The following is a 16,734-nucleotide window of genomic DNA, read 5'->3' on the forward strand; positions in this document are numbered from 1 at the left end:
ATAATTTAAGAGCAGAATTGTTTTCTCGACATTGAGGCAACAGTCGAGAACACTGTTTTGAAGGAGTGAGAAAACCTAAATATTTAGAAGCGATGATGAAAATAATTTACATTTTACCCAGAAATTAAAACTGATTAAAAAAACGTCATCCTACTGCGACTGCTTTAATCTTAAGTTCATTTACAAACTAATAATTTTTAAACAACTACTTTATTTTAACTCTTCCTTTTTAAATTTAAGAATAAAGTAAATATTAAACCAAAATACAGTTGGTGGAGATTGAAGTTACAAGAATCTGGCTAAAATTTTTGAATAGGCCTGACGATGAAATAGTGCGAGCCCTCTATTCAGGTGAAATTAGGTAGGAATGTATGCAATTTCAAAAACCGAACCATTTTCGATGAAATCGAGAGGAGAAAAAATATATCGGAATATTTACAGATCAAACAGAAAAAATATTATGTATTTTTGAGATTTTTTGATTTTTTTTTTTTAGAACACACCACAATGTGAACGTCTGGTAAATCATTTTTTCCAATGCTTAATTTTATTGTTAAAAAAAAAAAATTTAAAAAAAATTGAACAGATCTAAGGGCGTCAAAAAAAGAAAAAAGAAGCATAATTGTACAATACATTGGGAGCACAATAATTATAACTTTTTTCCCGTTCATCTTTGATAAGGGCACCTGGACTGAAAAAAACTTGACAGTTAAATTGGCCATGTATGTTTGTTTATAAATTGCTGATGTATGATTGAATTAAAGGAATCTCCGCTGTCCAATTAAAGGTGTAAGTACTTTAACCATTTAGGCGCCACGGTAGCCGAGCGGTTAGAGGCGAGACCTGCGAAGCTAATATGTATTATGGTACTGGGTTCGATTCCTAGTCTTTAGGCCTTGGATTTTATTTAATGGTTAATAAAAGAAATTTACAGTAAAGTATGTTTGCTAGTCGCCTCCGTCCACGACACCTAATTGGTAGTTGGACGTTAAGCCCCGCCTGAAAAAATAGGCGTTTACTTTACTACTACTTTTACCATTTAAAATTTTACTTGTTAAAAGTTTTTAGGGAAACGCAAAATACTATTTGTTTTAGGGAAATCAAATCTTCTTAAGAGTTAATCAAATCTTAAAAAAAGGCCTTAGTTTTCGTTCTTCGACCTAATCGTAAAGCAGGTCATTGACTACTTTTTATTTCTGGATCAGCCTTATTCTATAAAATAAAAATCTGACAAAATAGAGAGGTTGAAATACAATATTTTTTTTTGTAAATATATGTTTTTATTAATCACACTGTACAGAGTGGCATTTAAAGTAATTTTTCTTTTCTTTTTTTAATTTGGTTTTAATTACATAATTTTTTTATTTGCCTTTTTTTTCTCTCTTTTCACATTTTTTTTCTTAAAATTTCAATATATATATAATATTTATAACACTTTTTTCTTTTTTTTTTAATTGGTATTTTTGTATATTTTTTTTAAATAAATTTTTTATTTTTTTTTTGTAGTTTTTATTTTTTGTTTTGTAGGGACAACGAAGGTGTATAAATGTAGGGGTTTTTTGTTATGTATTTACATCCACGGTGGAAATTTTTCATATACAAAAAATATGGTGAGCCTTCTAGGGCCAAACATATAATTAAAATTATACATTTTTTTTTTAACAATAATATTAAAACATAAACAAAAATTAACAAAAAAAATAAAGAACAGCTTTACTTTTGTTGGAAGTTCTTTCTTTTGCTCTTTATAGAAGTTTTACATAATAAATAATAGTTAAAAAATAATAACAAAAAAATAATAAAACATAAAAATAAAATTGTGCGCACACCTCCGCAATATATATATTTATATTCCTTTTTTCTCTTCTTTTTTTTTGTAGCGTTTATTTAAATTTATTATAGATATATAAATTTTATCTTGAAGACTAGACACGACCATCACACGGAAAATAATAAAGTGGTTCCTCTCTTAGATTCACATTTTCTAATTTATTTTAATTTTTTAAAAATAAATTGTCAATTATTTAACAGTTTTTGTTTTATTTAAACCAAAATAAAAACTCGCGAGATGTTTTTTTTATATATATAAAATATACACAAAACAAAAAAATCTGCTACTTTTTTTATACAATTTGTGCTGTACCAATTTCTTTCTTTGTGTCTCTTACAAAAAATTATATTTTTTTTTAAGTATAAAGGAAGTAGCCATAAGAGGGCATGAATAGATTGGTTTTATTAATTTCATTTCATTATTTTTTATTTAAGAATTTTTTGCTTGTGTTAAATTTATATATATATATATTTTAATTTTTAATTTTGATTAGTGACATTAAACTTTAAGGAAGGCAGTATGCTGAGTTAGCTCTTTTACACATCACTGGGACTGAGGAGAACTTTCAGGCGAGGACTTATTTTACTTTTTTAAAAATTGTTTTTGAATGCATTTTTTTTTTAAATATATATATATATTTAGGTTGTACATATACATGTATGCGAATATACTAGAATGTATCCAACCCTAAATACTTCTGTATATGTACACATAGTGCAAAGTGAAGATCTAAAACTGGCGACAAATTTTTTATCCTTTCTTTTGAAATTATAAAAAAAAATATATATAATAATTTTTTTAAATGGATCACACTAAAATGATTTTTTGTATAAATTCACTTTTTCTTTCTTTTTTTAAAATAAATTTATAGTTCCTTTTAATTCATAATTTGGCGGGAATCAGAAGTGGTAACTGCGGGGCCGCCACCCCAGAATTATCTTTATTTGGACGCGTACGCATGAGAGGTAGGCGCCCTGTTTTGACGGTATTATTTTCTTAGTTTATTATAAATGAGAGTGAATTGGCTTTTTTGTTTGTTTATTTTTAAAGAAGCCGCGAAGGGAAGAACTGACCCCCGCTCTCGGACAATGTTCTGCCCCTCTCGCAAGTAACCCCCCCGTTTTTAATTTTCATTTTTTAGTTTTAATTTCTGTATACCTAAACCCACCCCCTACAAAAGTTCGTACTGTCTTAGGTGCATGCGTTGTATTATGTCTCTGCAATCGTTGAACACACGTCGAATGTTTTCCGTATCGACAGCACATGTAAAATGTGGGTAACAATAGTGTTTGCCATCGCCTGATGCTGTCGAAATACGCTGAAACAGTAACAAATGAATTATAATTGTAATAATAAATGGAATCACAAGTGAAATATAATTAAAAATTGAAAAACTTTATATTCTAGCATGCAAAATAAATTTGAAAAATACTTGCACGATGTGCTAAAGAATACCAATCCTCTCTCTTAATAAATTGAAATAATAACAAACTTGAAGAATAAACTAAATAGAATTCATTTTAATTGATCACTTAACGCACTATAATAAATCACCTAGGAAGAGGTTAGTGATTAGTATATTGATTTATATAACTAATACACTGATTACGGCTCAATCCGGTACACATATTCTTTAGAACAAATGTTAGAGAACTTTCTACGCTCTGAAACGAAAACCACATCTAACGTGGAAGATAATTTTCTACTTTTAATTTTCAGTAAAAGTTTGAGAGTAGAAATTGCAATCGTGAAGATTTTAGATTTTCAGTTTTCACCGGATATATCCAATTTCCGGTCCTCTGAGTCCGAATGGTTTTTACCAAGCTGATCTCTCCGTGTGTGTTTGTGTTTATTATGTATCCACTGATACTAAAAATAGGAAGTTGAAATTTGATAATTCCCTTAGATGTATGATAAAAAAAACTTTTTGTCGAAATCACTTAATCGGACGTATACTGAATCCATTTTTTAGTTGTTTTTTTAAAAAAGATTTTCTGTAAAATGGCTTAAGAGTTCTCTTTAAACTTGCGAGTATTAAACATATATAAAAGATGTCCAGTTTTTCTTTCTCTCTTGAAAAAAACGTTTGAAACATGGTATCTTCTAATACTGTAAAGCTCTCAGAAAAAAAATATCTAAGGTCGGCACTATCACCCACATTACCAAACCGCTCTAGACCAAAGTGCTCAAGAACCTAAATTCTTTACATTCTAGGACAGAGCTTTTTTGCACACTTTCCCTTCCCATACATCCTTCAAGCCTTTTCAAATTTCAAACTAATTAATAAAAATGACAATAATAAGTGTTCATGAAATAACCTTACCAGGAACTCATCCCTAATAAAATACTTCGCTCTGACAACCGTATGGTCTTCTTGTCCACTACCACCTATATCAGAAGAAAGTTCAGCCTCGGCCGGAGTTTCGTATCTATGAAGTATTACAAAGACATTAATTTCGATTGACTATAAGAGTATAAAAGCTAAAATGTACCATGTCAACTTCGCAATACCATTTAGCCTTACTATTACGATGCTTCTTAAGAAATACTTAATGGGTTTAGAACAGCAAGATGAAACTGTGCTAACATTTATTTAAATAAAATGAGGAAAAACTAACTTGTTTAAGCATATAATTTGAATCCCACATCAAAATATTTGATCACATTCTGTAAGTGATGGTACAAATTTCATAAATGATCGAATGACTTCGAAAAATGTGTTATAATGAATTTTTCACCTGCTAAACTCAGAGAAATAATCCTCCAATTTGGATTTACCAGCTTTGATTTTTTCTGCTAACAAATCCTGCTTATTCAGAAAAAGAATGACGGATATCGTACGCAACCACCTGAAAACAAAATTCAATTGTGTTATAAAATTATTTCAGCAAATAAAAAAAATAAAAAAATGGAAATACCAAAGAAAGACCACATAAGTTTCAAAAACGCTGAATCTAAGATTTTACTAATATTTCCTAACAATTAGAATACTTAAAATTTATTGCAATCACCTGTTGTTCCAAATGCTTTTAAATAGATCCAATGATTCCCTCAGCCTGTTCTGCGTGGGGTCTTCTCGCAGGACCATATTGTAGGAGCTACAGGCGGTTACGAATATAATGGCCGTGACGTCGTTGAAGCACTGTATCCATTTGCGACGTTCATCACGTTGGCCTCCCACATCGAACATGCTGTGCGGCGTGCATATGCACACACATACATACAATGTGAGAAGAAGCAGGGACGCAACATCTCCAACACTAATATTGCGAAATTAATGGGGGATTTGGCAGAAAAAGAGTTACAAGTGTTTTAACTTATTTATATTACTGTAGTTAGATTAGCTAATCACTATTTTATTTTCATTTTTAATTGGGATAAAGGGTAAACTATATTTTATAGACTGATTCAGAGTTTCTAAAGTTCTAAATGAATCACCTAGGGATTTCTACAATTTTGTAATAATTGTGTATTTGAAGAGATATTGCACTTTCAAGAAATAAATTAATCTAGTTAAAACATAATATTTCAGAAATATAATATTTCTATGAGATTAATAACATATTAAATAAATAAAAATGGCACTCTTAAATTGCTTGGGTACAAAAATATTGAATGTATTTATTATAACCACGAATGTTTTTCTTAATTTTTATTAATCCTGTTTTCCTTTACTAATAATAAATTACATTTAAAATCCAAGCTGGAATATAAGGTTCTGAACCTTTAGTGTATGTATTTATTTACTTTATGCACTTTTCTCTTTTTGAATGTTTTTCCTGAAACAGCTGCATCGAATATCTTTAAACTTGGTATACTTTACTGTAAAGTATTATTCCATGAAATTCTGATTGAGAGCATTTCTGAGAGTAAACAATGGTGGATGGAAGGAAGTCTCTTTAAAGTGCTATTTCAATGTTAAATAGGTCTTAACACTAATTTTTCATTAAAGAAGGCTACATTTATTGCTTAAATTTCGAGTTTGAAGAAAATTTCACTTGACAGAATTAAATACAATAGATTTTTTACTTTTTGAGGATTTCTGTAAACAGAGTTCTACGGTTGTCAATATTAAACTCACACATGCATAAAATTAAGAAATCGCTTATTTTTTCAGGCTTAACGTCCAACTACCTTTAGGTGTCGTGGTCGGGGGGCGGAAGCACATACTTTACTACTAATTTTTTTTTCTATCAAAAAGTATCTACACGCGGGATTCGAATTGCGGATATACCACTTCCAAATCTACGCTTGATAACTACTACAACAACAACCTTTTATGTATTATTTATTTTAAAGTTATTTTGATAAAATTACTTTTCTAAAATCTGTTAAATGGAACAATTTATTATAATTGTGAATTTCCGGGTTTACTGAACATGTGTAAGACCGAACATTAAAAATTATAGTAAGTGGAGGTCGCACAGAGATTAAGTAAAATAAATTTTTCACACGAAGTATCACCTACATTTGGACTTTAAAGATTTTCTACTATAAATATGTATACTCACTGAAAATTGACTTTCTCTACTTGAAACCGCGTCTCAAAAATGCCGGAGGTGAGAACTCGACATCTCAGGATGTCCTTGTACAAAATAATATTATTAATAAATTAGTTAAAATGAAAGCATATAATTTAATACAAATATTTCTATTTTAGTAATTTAGAAAAACAAATTACCTGTTCTGATGGTGTATAGTTTGGTTGTTTAATTACATTCACTCTATCCAAAAAGCTGAAAAATGAAATTAAGACTTGAAAAAATATTTTTGCATCAAACTCATGGACGTCTTTTGATAGTAGTCACAAAACTGAACTTTAGTAAAGAATATAATTTTTACAAAACTTTGATTCACTTACTACTTTGCGCAATCGATCAATTGATACTCGTTGGACCTTTCATAGCACGCCTGTACACCTTTGTCCTTCCACAACACTTCCGTGTGCTCATAAAATTCCTGCACAAGAAGGAAAAGAAACTCAACATTGAATTCACTTGCATTGAAAAATTTGTGTTTTAGTATGTCAAGTATGAAACAAAAATTTGATTTAAAAAAAAATGTAACAACTAAGGAAGAAAAAGATTTCGAACTGACATAATATGCATCTCTACTTACAGGCGGATAATCGAAGTCGTGCTGCGAAGCTACATCTTGAATATAATCAACTCTGACTTGATTCTCTGGATGTTCAAGTGCTATTGGCGGACTCAGTGTAGACATTGCTCCGGTTATCGTCTAAAACAATATTTATCCCACATCAATCTTCAAGCTTATCTTGGATTGCATAACATATCCCTTCAAGATTTCTAACGGGAGATCAAAGATACATAAAGCCTATGGACCATTTCAAAACCCGCAAATACTTGGGATTCAACAAGCTTTAATGATTAGGAGATCTCAAAGAGGCTTTCTCATATTCTCAAATAAGATTTTAGTAGCTGCAGGTTTTTCCTTCTTTTTTTTCCCTGCATTCTTATCCTACATATCTTAACCTTTCTACTAGCACTTGTTATAAGGTTACAATGTTTTGTACATTTGACACTTCGTATATTTATATATATATTTTTGTTTTGTACATATTTATATTATAATGAAGATTTATTCTATTCTTCACATTTAGGTGGGTAGAGTATTACACCACTCGGGCTAACACATACGTGATTCCCAATTTGGCATATTCCTTTGGTACAATATAATAGTCCTTCGTGGAGACGTGGAGGATTTACAGCTTGTATATGCGTACATATACATATGACAAAGCACTGCAAACAACGCATACCGTGTCAGACTGAATGTTCCTTAAGCCGAAGGGAAGAGAGTTTTGATTGATAGGAATTATGGCATGAACAAATATCAGAAAGGTATTTTTTTTATACAGCTAAATAATAGCAAAATAGCGAATTTGAGGCTGATTTAGTTCACGCCTATGAATTTAAATGCATTCGAACCGAAAAGTCCTGCAAATCGAAATCTAGAAAAGCTTGTCTTTATAAGGCCGGCACCCATATTACTAAATCTATCATACATCGACAACGCATCAAACGCTTGGTCCACTTGTGAAATTTTCTACGGTACATAAATTTTGTTGCAAAGTCGGTGTTCCTTAATACCAATAGGTGTCTCAACCTATGCGTGAGCTCAACAAGCGGTGATCTTGAACAAATGCCGTTTTGACCGCAAATTTGTAGGTGACCAATAATAATGTGCTTGGCTAGCCGGCCGTACATTGTTAGAACATATTACCATAACTGAGAGTGGAATGATTCGATGACTTGATTCCAAAGCCAACTTTCCAAGTCAACAAAATTCACTTATCTCTGGAAAACTTTTGGAAAAGTAGCCTTCGAATAGCTCGTTTTTGTTGGCATTACAATGCCTAATTGAAGAAATGATATCTTGGCCGCTTTGAATTTATAAGACACGCGCATTGCTTATTTGAACATTGAAATTAATATTAAAATTCCCATTGAAAATACTAAGAGTTAGTCTGCTGTAATTGTAGTAAGATAATTTCTTTATTCACCTGTCGTTATGAGAAATAGTAATATTGCAGTATCAATACAAAGGAAAGATCAGTTGCCTGTTGAAAAGTCGTAATTTTATTTTCTTGGCAGTTTCACTCCTCCTAAACAACTTTTCGGTATTAGATCTAGGTTTATGTTACATTTCGAATAAACCTACTTAAAGTACACTGGTAACATTTTTAAATAACTATGAAAGCAGTTCTTTACTTGCTCTGTGAGCTAAAAATCGCTTCTTTTTGCTATAAGTAGTCCATGTTTAATTCCTTTGCCTTCTTTGTCACAATTAGGTTAACCTCGTATTGTACATTATTCTGGATACATTGCAACTAGGGAAACACATACAACTTGAGTTTGGTGATGGCATTAGAGTTTTTCTGAAATGAGGTTACAGTGGCACCATCTTTGGTGATAGAATAAGATTCCTTTTTTTGGAAGAATTGCGCTACAATATTACAGAACTAGAAAGTATCTAGGAGCAAGCAAAGGAATCTTTCTTTCCTAGCTCATCAATTATTTCTTTTCTCTTGTCATCTAGAATTAATCAAACATACTATTTTTGATTAAGTCTCTTCTACTTTGCTCTTCTATCCTGTGAAGGAATCTCATTCTCTCACTTTATATATATAAAACCATGTTTCATAATAAAAAGGTTCAGGACTCATATGAGAAGGTCGTAATTAGAATAAATGTGTTCTTAAATACAGTAAATTTTTGTTTTTTAAAGCTCCTTTGTTATTTACTAAGCTTCTTAACTGAGTTGAAAAAACTTCAAGAAGACTATTTTTATCCTAATCTTGCTATCTACTGACTATTTAATCTACATCGGAGCTTCTATTGCTCCAATCTTTTCTACGCTTGTCTATCCTGTTTTGGTTCATCTTAATTGATTAGAACTTTTATTTGTAAGAAATTATTTTCAGTATTATATCGTTGTGATATAGAATGTAGTTCAGGCCCAAAAACTTGACATAAAACAAACCTGCCACAATGTGGAGGGAAATATTTTCCGTTCACTAATAATTAAATTTTATTTACATTAATCAAAGCGTTTGGATTTTTTGTTAACTTTAGTTCTAGCATACTAAATAAATTTTATTGTCACTTTTATATGCGGGTAATTTCCCAAAGACAGGATAAAGTGCTGTCTCTCTTTTATTGTTTGACAAATTCCATTCGATGTAATTGAAAAAGTAAACAACTTCAGTTATTTCATTTACGTTTTTCTAAAATAAAGATAGATTAATGTATTAAACAGTAATAGAAAAACCATCCACAGACTTACTGTAAAAATAGAAAATTTAATCATATCCAGGTATTCAGTGCAGGTCACATATTTATTTTCGAAACGTATATCTAAAAATAATGAGGGGGTGTGACCGTAATCACTTTGATGATGCGCCGCTCTTTTGCATTAATATAAACATAATTATTTAATAAAAGTATTACTACATTTCACTACTTACCAAAATGGCATCTCTAATGTTCTTTTTTATATCTTCAATTTTCATGAGTTTCTCTCTGCAAAACAAAACAGAAAAGAAAAAAGAGGAAATATTACTTACAAGAAATTACATAAAAAATATTTAACTATAGCAAAAGAACAACTATTTTGTAATTAATCATATTTATACTTCGCCTATCCCACTGTCTTTTAACTAGTTTGTAATACAGAAAATCTAGAATAACAAAGAAAGGCATTAAAAATAATAACGGAATATTACTTAATTTGTTGTACACATATGCTTTTGAATTTAAAGTAATCTTGTATTTGGAGAAAGCAATTTCGGAGTGATTAATTTTTTTCAAAAATGAACAACAAATATTTTCAGTTTGAAGCATAAAAGCTAACCTGAAATCCTTTATAGCACATTTTTCTCCTTCACGTAAACACTAACTAAACATAAGTCACCCTTTTTACAAAACTGTTTTTATTAAAATCCAGAGGGAGGCGTGTTGTACTTCCTTTAAAAGTAATATTTTGTAGTAAAGGTGTGGAGAATGTAGTTCAGGAAAAGGTTCTCGTTTCCAAAACTAACAATTTTGAAACAAATTTTACCGTTGCTTAATACTTTTCGGGACTTTTAATTCAAGAGCTTCCATTGGGTTGGTGAGTTTTGTAAGTTAAATTGTCGTTTCGTCCCATTAATTGTCAGGAACTAAAGTAACAAAGTATCGATTGGTAGCGTTGACAATAATAAAATTTTAAATAAAATTACAGGATTAAAAAAAGTGAAGGATTTATTCACAAGGTGGTAACTTGAAAAAGAACAGGAGGCAAACGTACCTCATTCCTTTACACACACGGTTTAAAAGCATATAAGGAAAATCACCAGATGAAATCTCAACATTATGAGAATTTTTGCTAAAAACATCAAAATTAGTTTCGGACTGGAAAATCGAGCAAAATTTCAGCCCATTGGAAGATGGAGTGGAGATTCAAGCATTAGGAGAAACGGGTACATAAGAATATAGAGGCAGTAAATGAACACTAAAGTCGATGGTCAGATGGACAGTGGGCTTAACAGTCACAATTGTGCTGCCCCAACTATTGCTAACCTGCTTACTTCTCACTTAACCTTTTGGAATTGTAGCATGCTCAATCTAGAGGCTGATCCACATTACTATTTCTGTCCAAGGAAAGATAATTCTTGATCAGCAATAAAATAATACTCATCCCTAGATATTAAGTGGCTATATGAATGACAAATCTCTACGATGAAAATTTATTTTACGAACGATCAATTAGATCTTGCTAATGATTAGGGTCCTGCTCCATCAAACTAAGATCAAAATTGATGGGTAAAGGGACAATGCATAACACGACAAATCCAAGGCAATTCATGGGCAGTTTCCGATATGATGGGTGGCGATGTAGTTAATAAGAGAGCTTCCATGAACTGGTTCGAGGAGAGCAGAATTGCAGGCAGAAATGAGAGTTTGTAATAACTGCACAGAACTAGGAGTTCCTTCCAGATATTGCTTGAAAATAATCATGGAAGTTCTATCCACTCAGGATGAATTGTCCCGTATGATTTTAGACTAACTTTCCTGAAACTATTTGCCATGTTGTGTCTAAACGTCTAACCGTTGTCCAGTAAGATTACCTATAAAGGCACAAATCCGTCAAGAAAACAGGTACGACTCATCGTTCTTGTCCATCAACTACAAGATATTTGACTTACCTTTCAATAATCAAACTGAATTAGCAAAACCTAAAAACTAAAGATCTCTGAAATAAATTTTTAGCAGGGTCTTCAAAAGATCGGTGAATTCAGTGAAACAAACTTATAAATGAAAAAAGCTTATTAACATTAGAAAGACACATTTCTCATTAGAAAAAAAAGTTAAATAGAGAAAACAATTCTTTAATTTTTGGCAGCAGACTGTAGATCCAAAACGTAAGTATAAACACACGGTGAATTAGTAGCAATGATAAAACAAAATTGTTTCAACAGATTTTTCATATTATTTCTGGGCACTTCAACAGGATATTTAACAAAACCTTATTAAGCTCTAAAGGACGATTAAATGATTTCAATTTGTAGCATCTTAATTGCATTAAAACAACAATTTTAAAAAACTTAATGTATTTCGTTTACTGTGAGACAAAATACACTTTTAAGTTACGCATCCCCTCAGTAGAAAGTCAAGGGATTAAGCAATTTTATTAAATAGTTCTGACGAATATATCTCAGCAGCAGATTTTATCGTGTGGGTATTAACCTGAATCAACAACAAAATCACTATTAGAACCCCAATGAAATAAACTCGACTTACAAGCGGGCTAAGGACACCGTTCAGAAAAACTGTTTCAGGCAAGCTTTTTTGGTTTTTCATGGCAAATTTTTCCCTGAAATTCTGACTATATTTACATATTAATGGATAGATACCTTAATATATACTGAGCACTACTATTCAAATGCAAGTACGTTAAGTTACCACTATTTATGACGGTTGCTGAAAATACCGAGATAACAAAGCAGAATACAAAGTCAAAATTTCCGTAATGTAAAAAAAAATATCTTGCATAGACTTGTCAGCGTAAGATTTCTTAAAGTCAAAAACATGTAGTGACCGAGAGTCACATTAATCCAATTAAAACTTCCTCACCCAATTTCTAAACTAAATGTATACGAATTGCAATTCACATTTATTTTATAATTAATAAAAATAAAAGATTAAATCACATAACCCATTTTTTTGTAACTCTTGATAATAGGATGCAAGTACAGAATAATAAATAATGTTAAATAATAAAATGGTAATTGAAATTCTACTCAATTATAAAATACACTACTTCCTCCGTAGAAGTGAATTCTAAATCAGTTAGCTATTTGATTTTAAGGTTATCACTTTCCACAGAATTTAAACTAACAATAGGAACCAGCAATACGTAAAATGGTAATCAATGTGTGATAATAAGAAATATTAATGGCAAATAAAGTTAATGAGCACTTTTTAAAAACTATAATCTCTTACCTGTTTAGTGATGGAAATCTTTCTCACATTTATCTTGCTAAAAATTAATTATTTGTAACCGTATGACTGAATATATTTAAAATTCATGTAGAAATAATATGTTAGAATATTACTAAAGAAGACCTAAAACTGGGAGTTCTTATCAAGCCAATAAATTGTAAACAGCAGCTGAAAACATTGCCTAAAGTGAACATCCCAATAACAATAAACAAAACGCAAACAATCTTGTATCATTATTATCAATGTGTGGGTCACAAAATAATAAATTACAGGAAACTATTTGGCCACATAAATGGCACCCCTACATAACCTACAGACGATAACGAAAGTTTAGTATCCTGGCCATGGATAAAGCATATTATCATATATTGAGTTTTGCTGCCGAATAAATTGGTTTGTTTAAAAAAACCGAAGAAAACGAAACTCAAAAAGTTAATGCTAAACACAACACCCCCACCTACGTCAAAAAAAGCTGGACGAACTCCAATACTAAATACTTTACTAACCCTCTCAATTAAGTTATTAAACAAATTATTTCATACCTTTCTGTGAATCCATTCACATGGAGGATCTTCATTTGTTTCACTATGGTAGATTTTCCCGACTCACCGGCCCCTGAAAGTACCAAAAAAAGAAAGAAGAAATGATAAGCTATCGTAATTTCAGGAAATTGCTCTCTTCATACAGTAAAATGACCAGAATTATTAAAAAATATTTACCTAAGAGTAGCAGCCTGTGTGTCGCCCTGTATACTTGTTTATCTTTCTGCAACTGTTGGTTGATTTTCTTATTCATCTCCTTTCCGCGCTTCGTTTCTTCGTGATCGGCGCGCGAGGCGGCCGATCCGAAACAGCCCATCTCAGCAAACAACCCCAACAGCCCCGTCTTGAATTTTTTTTTGTAAAATACAATTTAGGCCTTCCAGAAACTTTTCCGCCCCCCTCCTAGACACCCCCCTAGACAACGCACACACACACAACTTTTCGGAACGCTGGTAACATAACCCGGAACCCGGGGGGGAGGACTTGACTCTTAACAGAGGGACCTTCGAGGCAATCACTCCTTCCTTCCAAGAAACAAAAATTGTTTACGGTACAGTTAACTTAATTTACTAAAACTTGAAGAAAACTGAGAACCACTTCCACTAAAAACGAGACTGGTCCAGACTGTTTAGTTAGTTTTTCCACCTTATGGAGGCGCCTTGATCGTCTCACAAAATCATTACCTCTTGCTGGACCTTGCTCCCCACTTCAATAACCCAGCTAAACCAACTACAGGTTTTTGTGGCAACACTGATCTGACACACCTTTATTTTATATAATTGTTTATTAACAAGTTATGTACACCAGAGAATGTGAAACATAAAGTTGAGGAATGCTTATTAAAAACCACTTGTAATATAGTTTGCTTTGGAACAAATGATTAAAAATGTTACTGATGTGAATTGTAAGATTTTCCAAAGAAGCCCCACACCCTTACAATTTTTTACTCGAAAATGATCACTATAAACTACTTTCAAATTATTTAATGACCGAATCAACAAAATTTACATCAAAATTGTTGAACTGATTTACCATTAAAAAAAAAATTATTACCTCAAAGATTTAAGAAAATATTTACTTTTCTTAGAAATATCTAGATATAAAAACAAATTGATAATTACTTTTTTCAAATTAAACTAGCATCATTATGTTGTTTAAAAAAATTATTACAATGAATATAACATTGTTGTAGAAAATAAAACCTGAAACATTCAGCACGAAATGATCAAGGTTTTTATACAGCATTATGATTTTTGATCATTGTTTTTGGGGACAGATACATTAATCCAAAAGAGAGAAAATTGCCAATTCCAGTCCTAATTTTTTTAAATTTTTGCCAAGCTTTCTACATGGGGACTAGGTCATCTTCGGGGTTTTATGCTATTTAAACAATTATTTTTTAACATCGTTAAATCTATGCCTGGTGTGTCTTCAGTCCTGACTGATGAGGTAGTGATTTAAACTATCTGAAACTGTCAGGGCAAAAAGCTCACCAACCTTAGATATAACAATGGAAAACAATATTTGATAATAGCATAAGCGCAGAAGGTAAGACCTTGTCCCTAAGTCGAAAGTATGGCAAAAATTATGACTTAAATAGTACTCTCTTTTCTTTTGAATTATTACTTTTTCAATACATAAAGATGTACATAAACTGCAGAATTTGAATAATACTTTGTTTAATCTCTGATCAACTAACAATATTGGATCATAATTAACATAGCACTTATCACTTTAAAAAATAAAACAAAATGATTATTTGGTGAAGTTGTGGTTGCGTCAGTTGGGTTCTCTAATTTAATAGATTTTATTCGTCAACGTACGTTTTATTTCTATTTCTGACAGTAACTGTAGTTATATTAAAAGCGGAAGCTAGATTCACCACGCCTGATAAATCAATATCTGAAAATTTGAAAATCCGAAATCAAAAAACTGAAAAACTTAGCACGCTATCATGCTTAAAATCAATTATATTATCTGTTTGATTTTATTCGTTGTAGCCCTCAACTTTATATATAGTATCCCTGATGAGTTTCGGATCTTCATCCATCATTAGAGGTTGATTAATCAGTTTGGTGTAGAAATCGTATTTAATTAACTATACTGTTTTGTATTACTCTTGCTAACTCGACATCCAACACTGGGGGCCTAACCACATTTTCACATTATTATTTATCTAAAGTTCTCCAATGAAAAACGTAACTGATGATTTTTTTAGGCGTATATGAAGGTTACAAAAAAATTAATAACATTCCACTTTTAGAAATTTAACATAGAATATATATATATATATATATGTATAAAATAAAAGGAGAATGTAAAAAAAACTATTCATACAAATCGTTCAACGGTGGTAAGCGTTGCACATTAATTATTAACATTAAGATTTTAGCTTAATACAAAAAGAGCAATCATTCAAAAGAATTCACAATAATCATTACATCTACAGCAGTATAGACACAAAATGGTTGTGCTTTTTTTCTACGAAGTTTTAGAGTTGACACTTCAACTATTATGAACATTAAATCCACATTTATTAAATGCAACGAGTGTAAGAAACAAATTTTATTAATTTTAAGTGCCTCTAATGTGATTCAACATAATAGGAGATAGATAGAGAGAGTGAGGGAGAAAACAAAAGAATATACATCATGTAAACAGGTACAATACAATACATCTATAGTAGCGCTTAGTAAAATAAACCCAACTACAGTTGCGGATTGATGATGGGTGCTGGTGCTTTAAAAACAGATGCTTATTACATTCAGCCAGGACTGAAGAAATCGGGTTTTTTATCTGTGATTGGTTCATTATCCGCAAAAATTGTGTTCAGGTCTACATTTTGAGGCACACCAGAGTTACCTGCAGAAAAAAAAAATCAACTTTCATGTCAATGAAATAATGATTCCTACCATCAAGTGAAGTAATAAATCGCCAAATGTATCAAAATAAGGGTACATAATTCATCTGATATAATAACAATGATCACATTCAAAACACAATCTTTTAATGATACCCTAACTAAGTTATTATTAATCAACTAAAGTCTCACTGAGAATTGAACTTTATGCCTCCTCTATCTTCAGAAAATATACAGAAAAAAAAAGTATAAAGTTAGAAACTGGGAACTACCCAAAGGGCAACTAACTTTAAATCTGCTTCTCATTATATATTTTAGCACAAATACTTTGGCTTACATATGTTTATTCCTAAAAGAAATGGTGACTTCATTATATAATTAACCTTTAAGAACATAACTAATTGATTTTTATCCTACACATATATCAAGAACTTAATTTTTGCAAGTTCAAAGCAAATAATCTTGGTAATTATATAACTAATCTTTTGAAGAAAG

At 31.1% G+C, this 16,734-nt stretch overlaps 1 protein-coding gene across 3 annotated transcripts; it reads right to left on the bottom strand.

The window, feature by feature from the left end:
- Nucleotides 1–1,470: 1,470 nt before the first annotated feature.
- Galphas (G protein alpha s subunit) lies at nt 1,471–16,584 on the bottom strand. 3 transcript variants are annotated; one of them, XM_074131096.1, is made up of 12 exons: nt 16,432–16,584; nt 13,557–16,241; nt 13,380–13,452; nt 9,822–9,876; nt 6,950–7,069; nt 6,693–6,790; nt 6,513–6,567; nt 6,343–6,416; nt 4,843–5,091; nt 4,570–4,680; nt 4,155–4,260; nt 1,471–3,149 (listed from the first exon to the last, which is right to left on the bottom strand). In XM_074131096.1, the coding sequence occupies exons 2-12, from the start codon at nt 13,693–13,695 to the stop codon at nt 3,003–3,005; spliced, it is 1,227 nt and encodes a 408-aa protein (XP_073987197.1). In that variant the 5' UTR covers nt 13,696–16,241; nt 16,432–16,584; the 3' UTR covers nt 1,471–3,002. The 3 variants fall into 3 exon arrangements, with proteins under 3 accessions (XP_073987197.1, XP_073987198.1, XP_073987199.1); XM_074131097.1 differs by having other exon boundaries at nt 4,843–5,022; nt 16,432–16,583; XM_074131098.1 differs by lacking the exons at nt 13,380–13,452; nt 13,557–16,241; nt 16,432–16,584 and adding an exon at nt 12,838–13,285.
- Nucleotides 16,585–16,734: the final 150 nt, after the last annotated feature.

Source organism: Rhodnius prolixus, unplaced genomic scaffold (genome assembly GCF_049639745.1).
Source record: "Rhodnius prolixus isolate KJV_2025 unplaced genomic scaffold, Rpr scaffold_4, whole genome shotgun sequence".
Lineage (NCBI taxonomy): Eukaryota > Metazoa > Arthropoda > Insecta > Hemiptera > Reduviidae > Rhodnius > Rhodnius prolixus.

Coding starts and splice junctions, on each gene's coding strand:
- Galphas (XM_074131096.1), bottom strand. CDS start 13,695: ATGGGCTGTTTCGGATCGGCCGCCTCGCGCGCCGATCACGAAGAAACG. Junction 6,791..6,949: donor ACGACTTCGATTATCCGCCT/GTAAGTAGAGAT, acceptor CTTCTTGTGCAG/GAATTTTATGAGCACACGGA. Junction 4,681..4,842: donor AAAAGCATTTGGAACAACAG/GTGATTGCAATA, acceptor TTTTGTTTTCAG/GTGGTTGCGTACGATATCCG.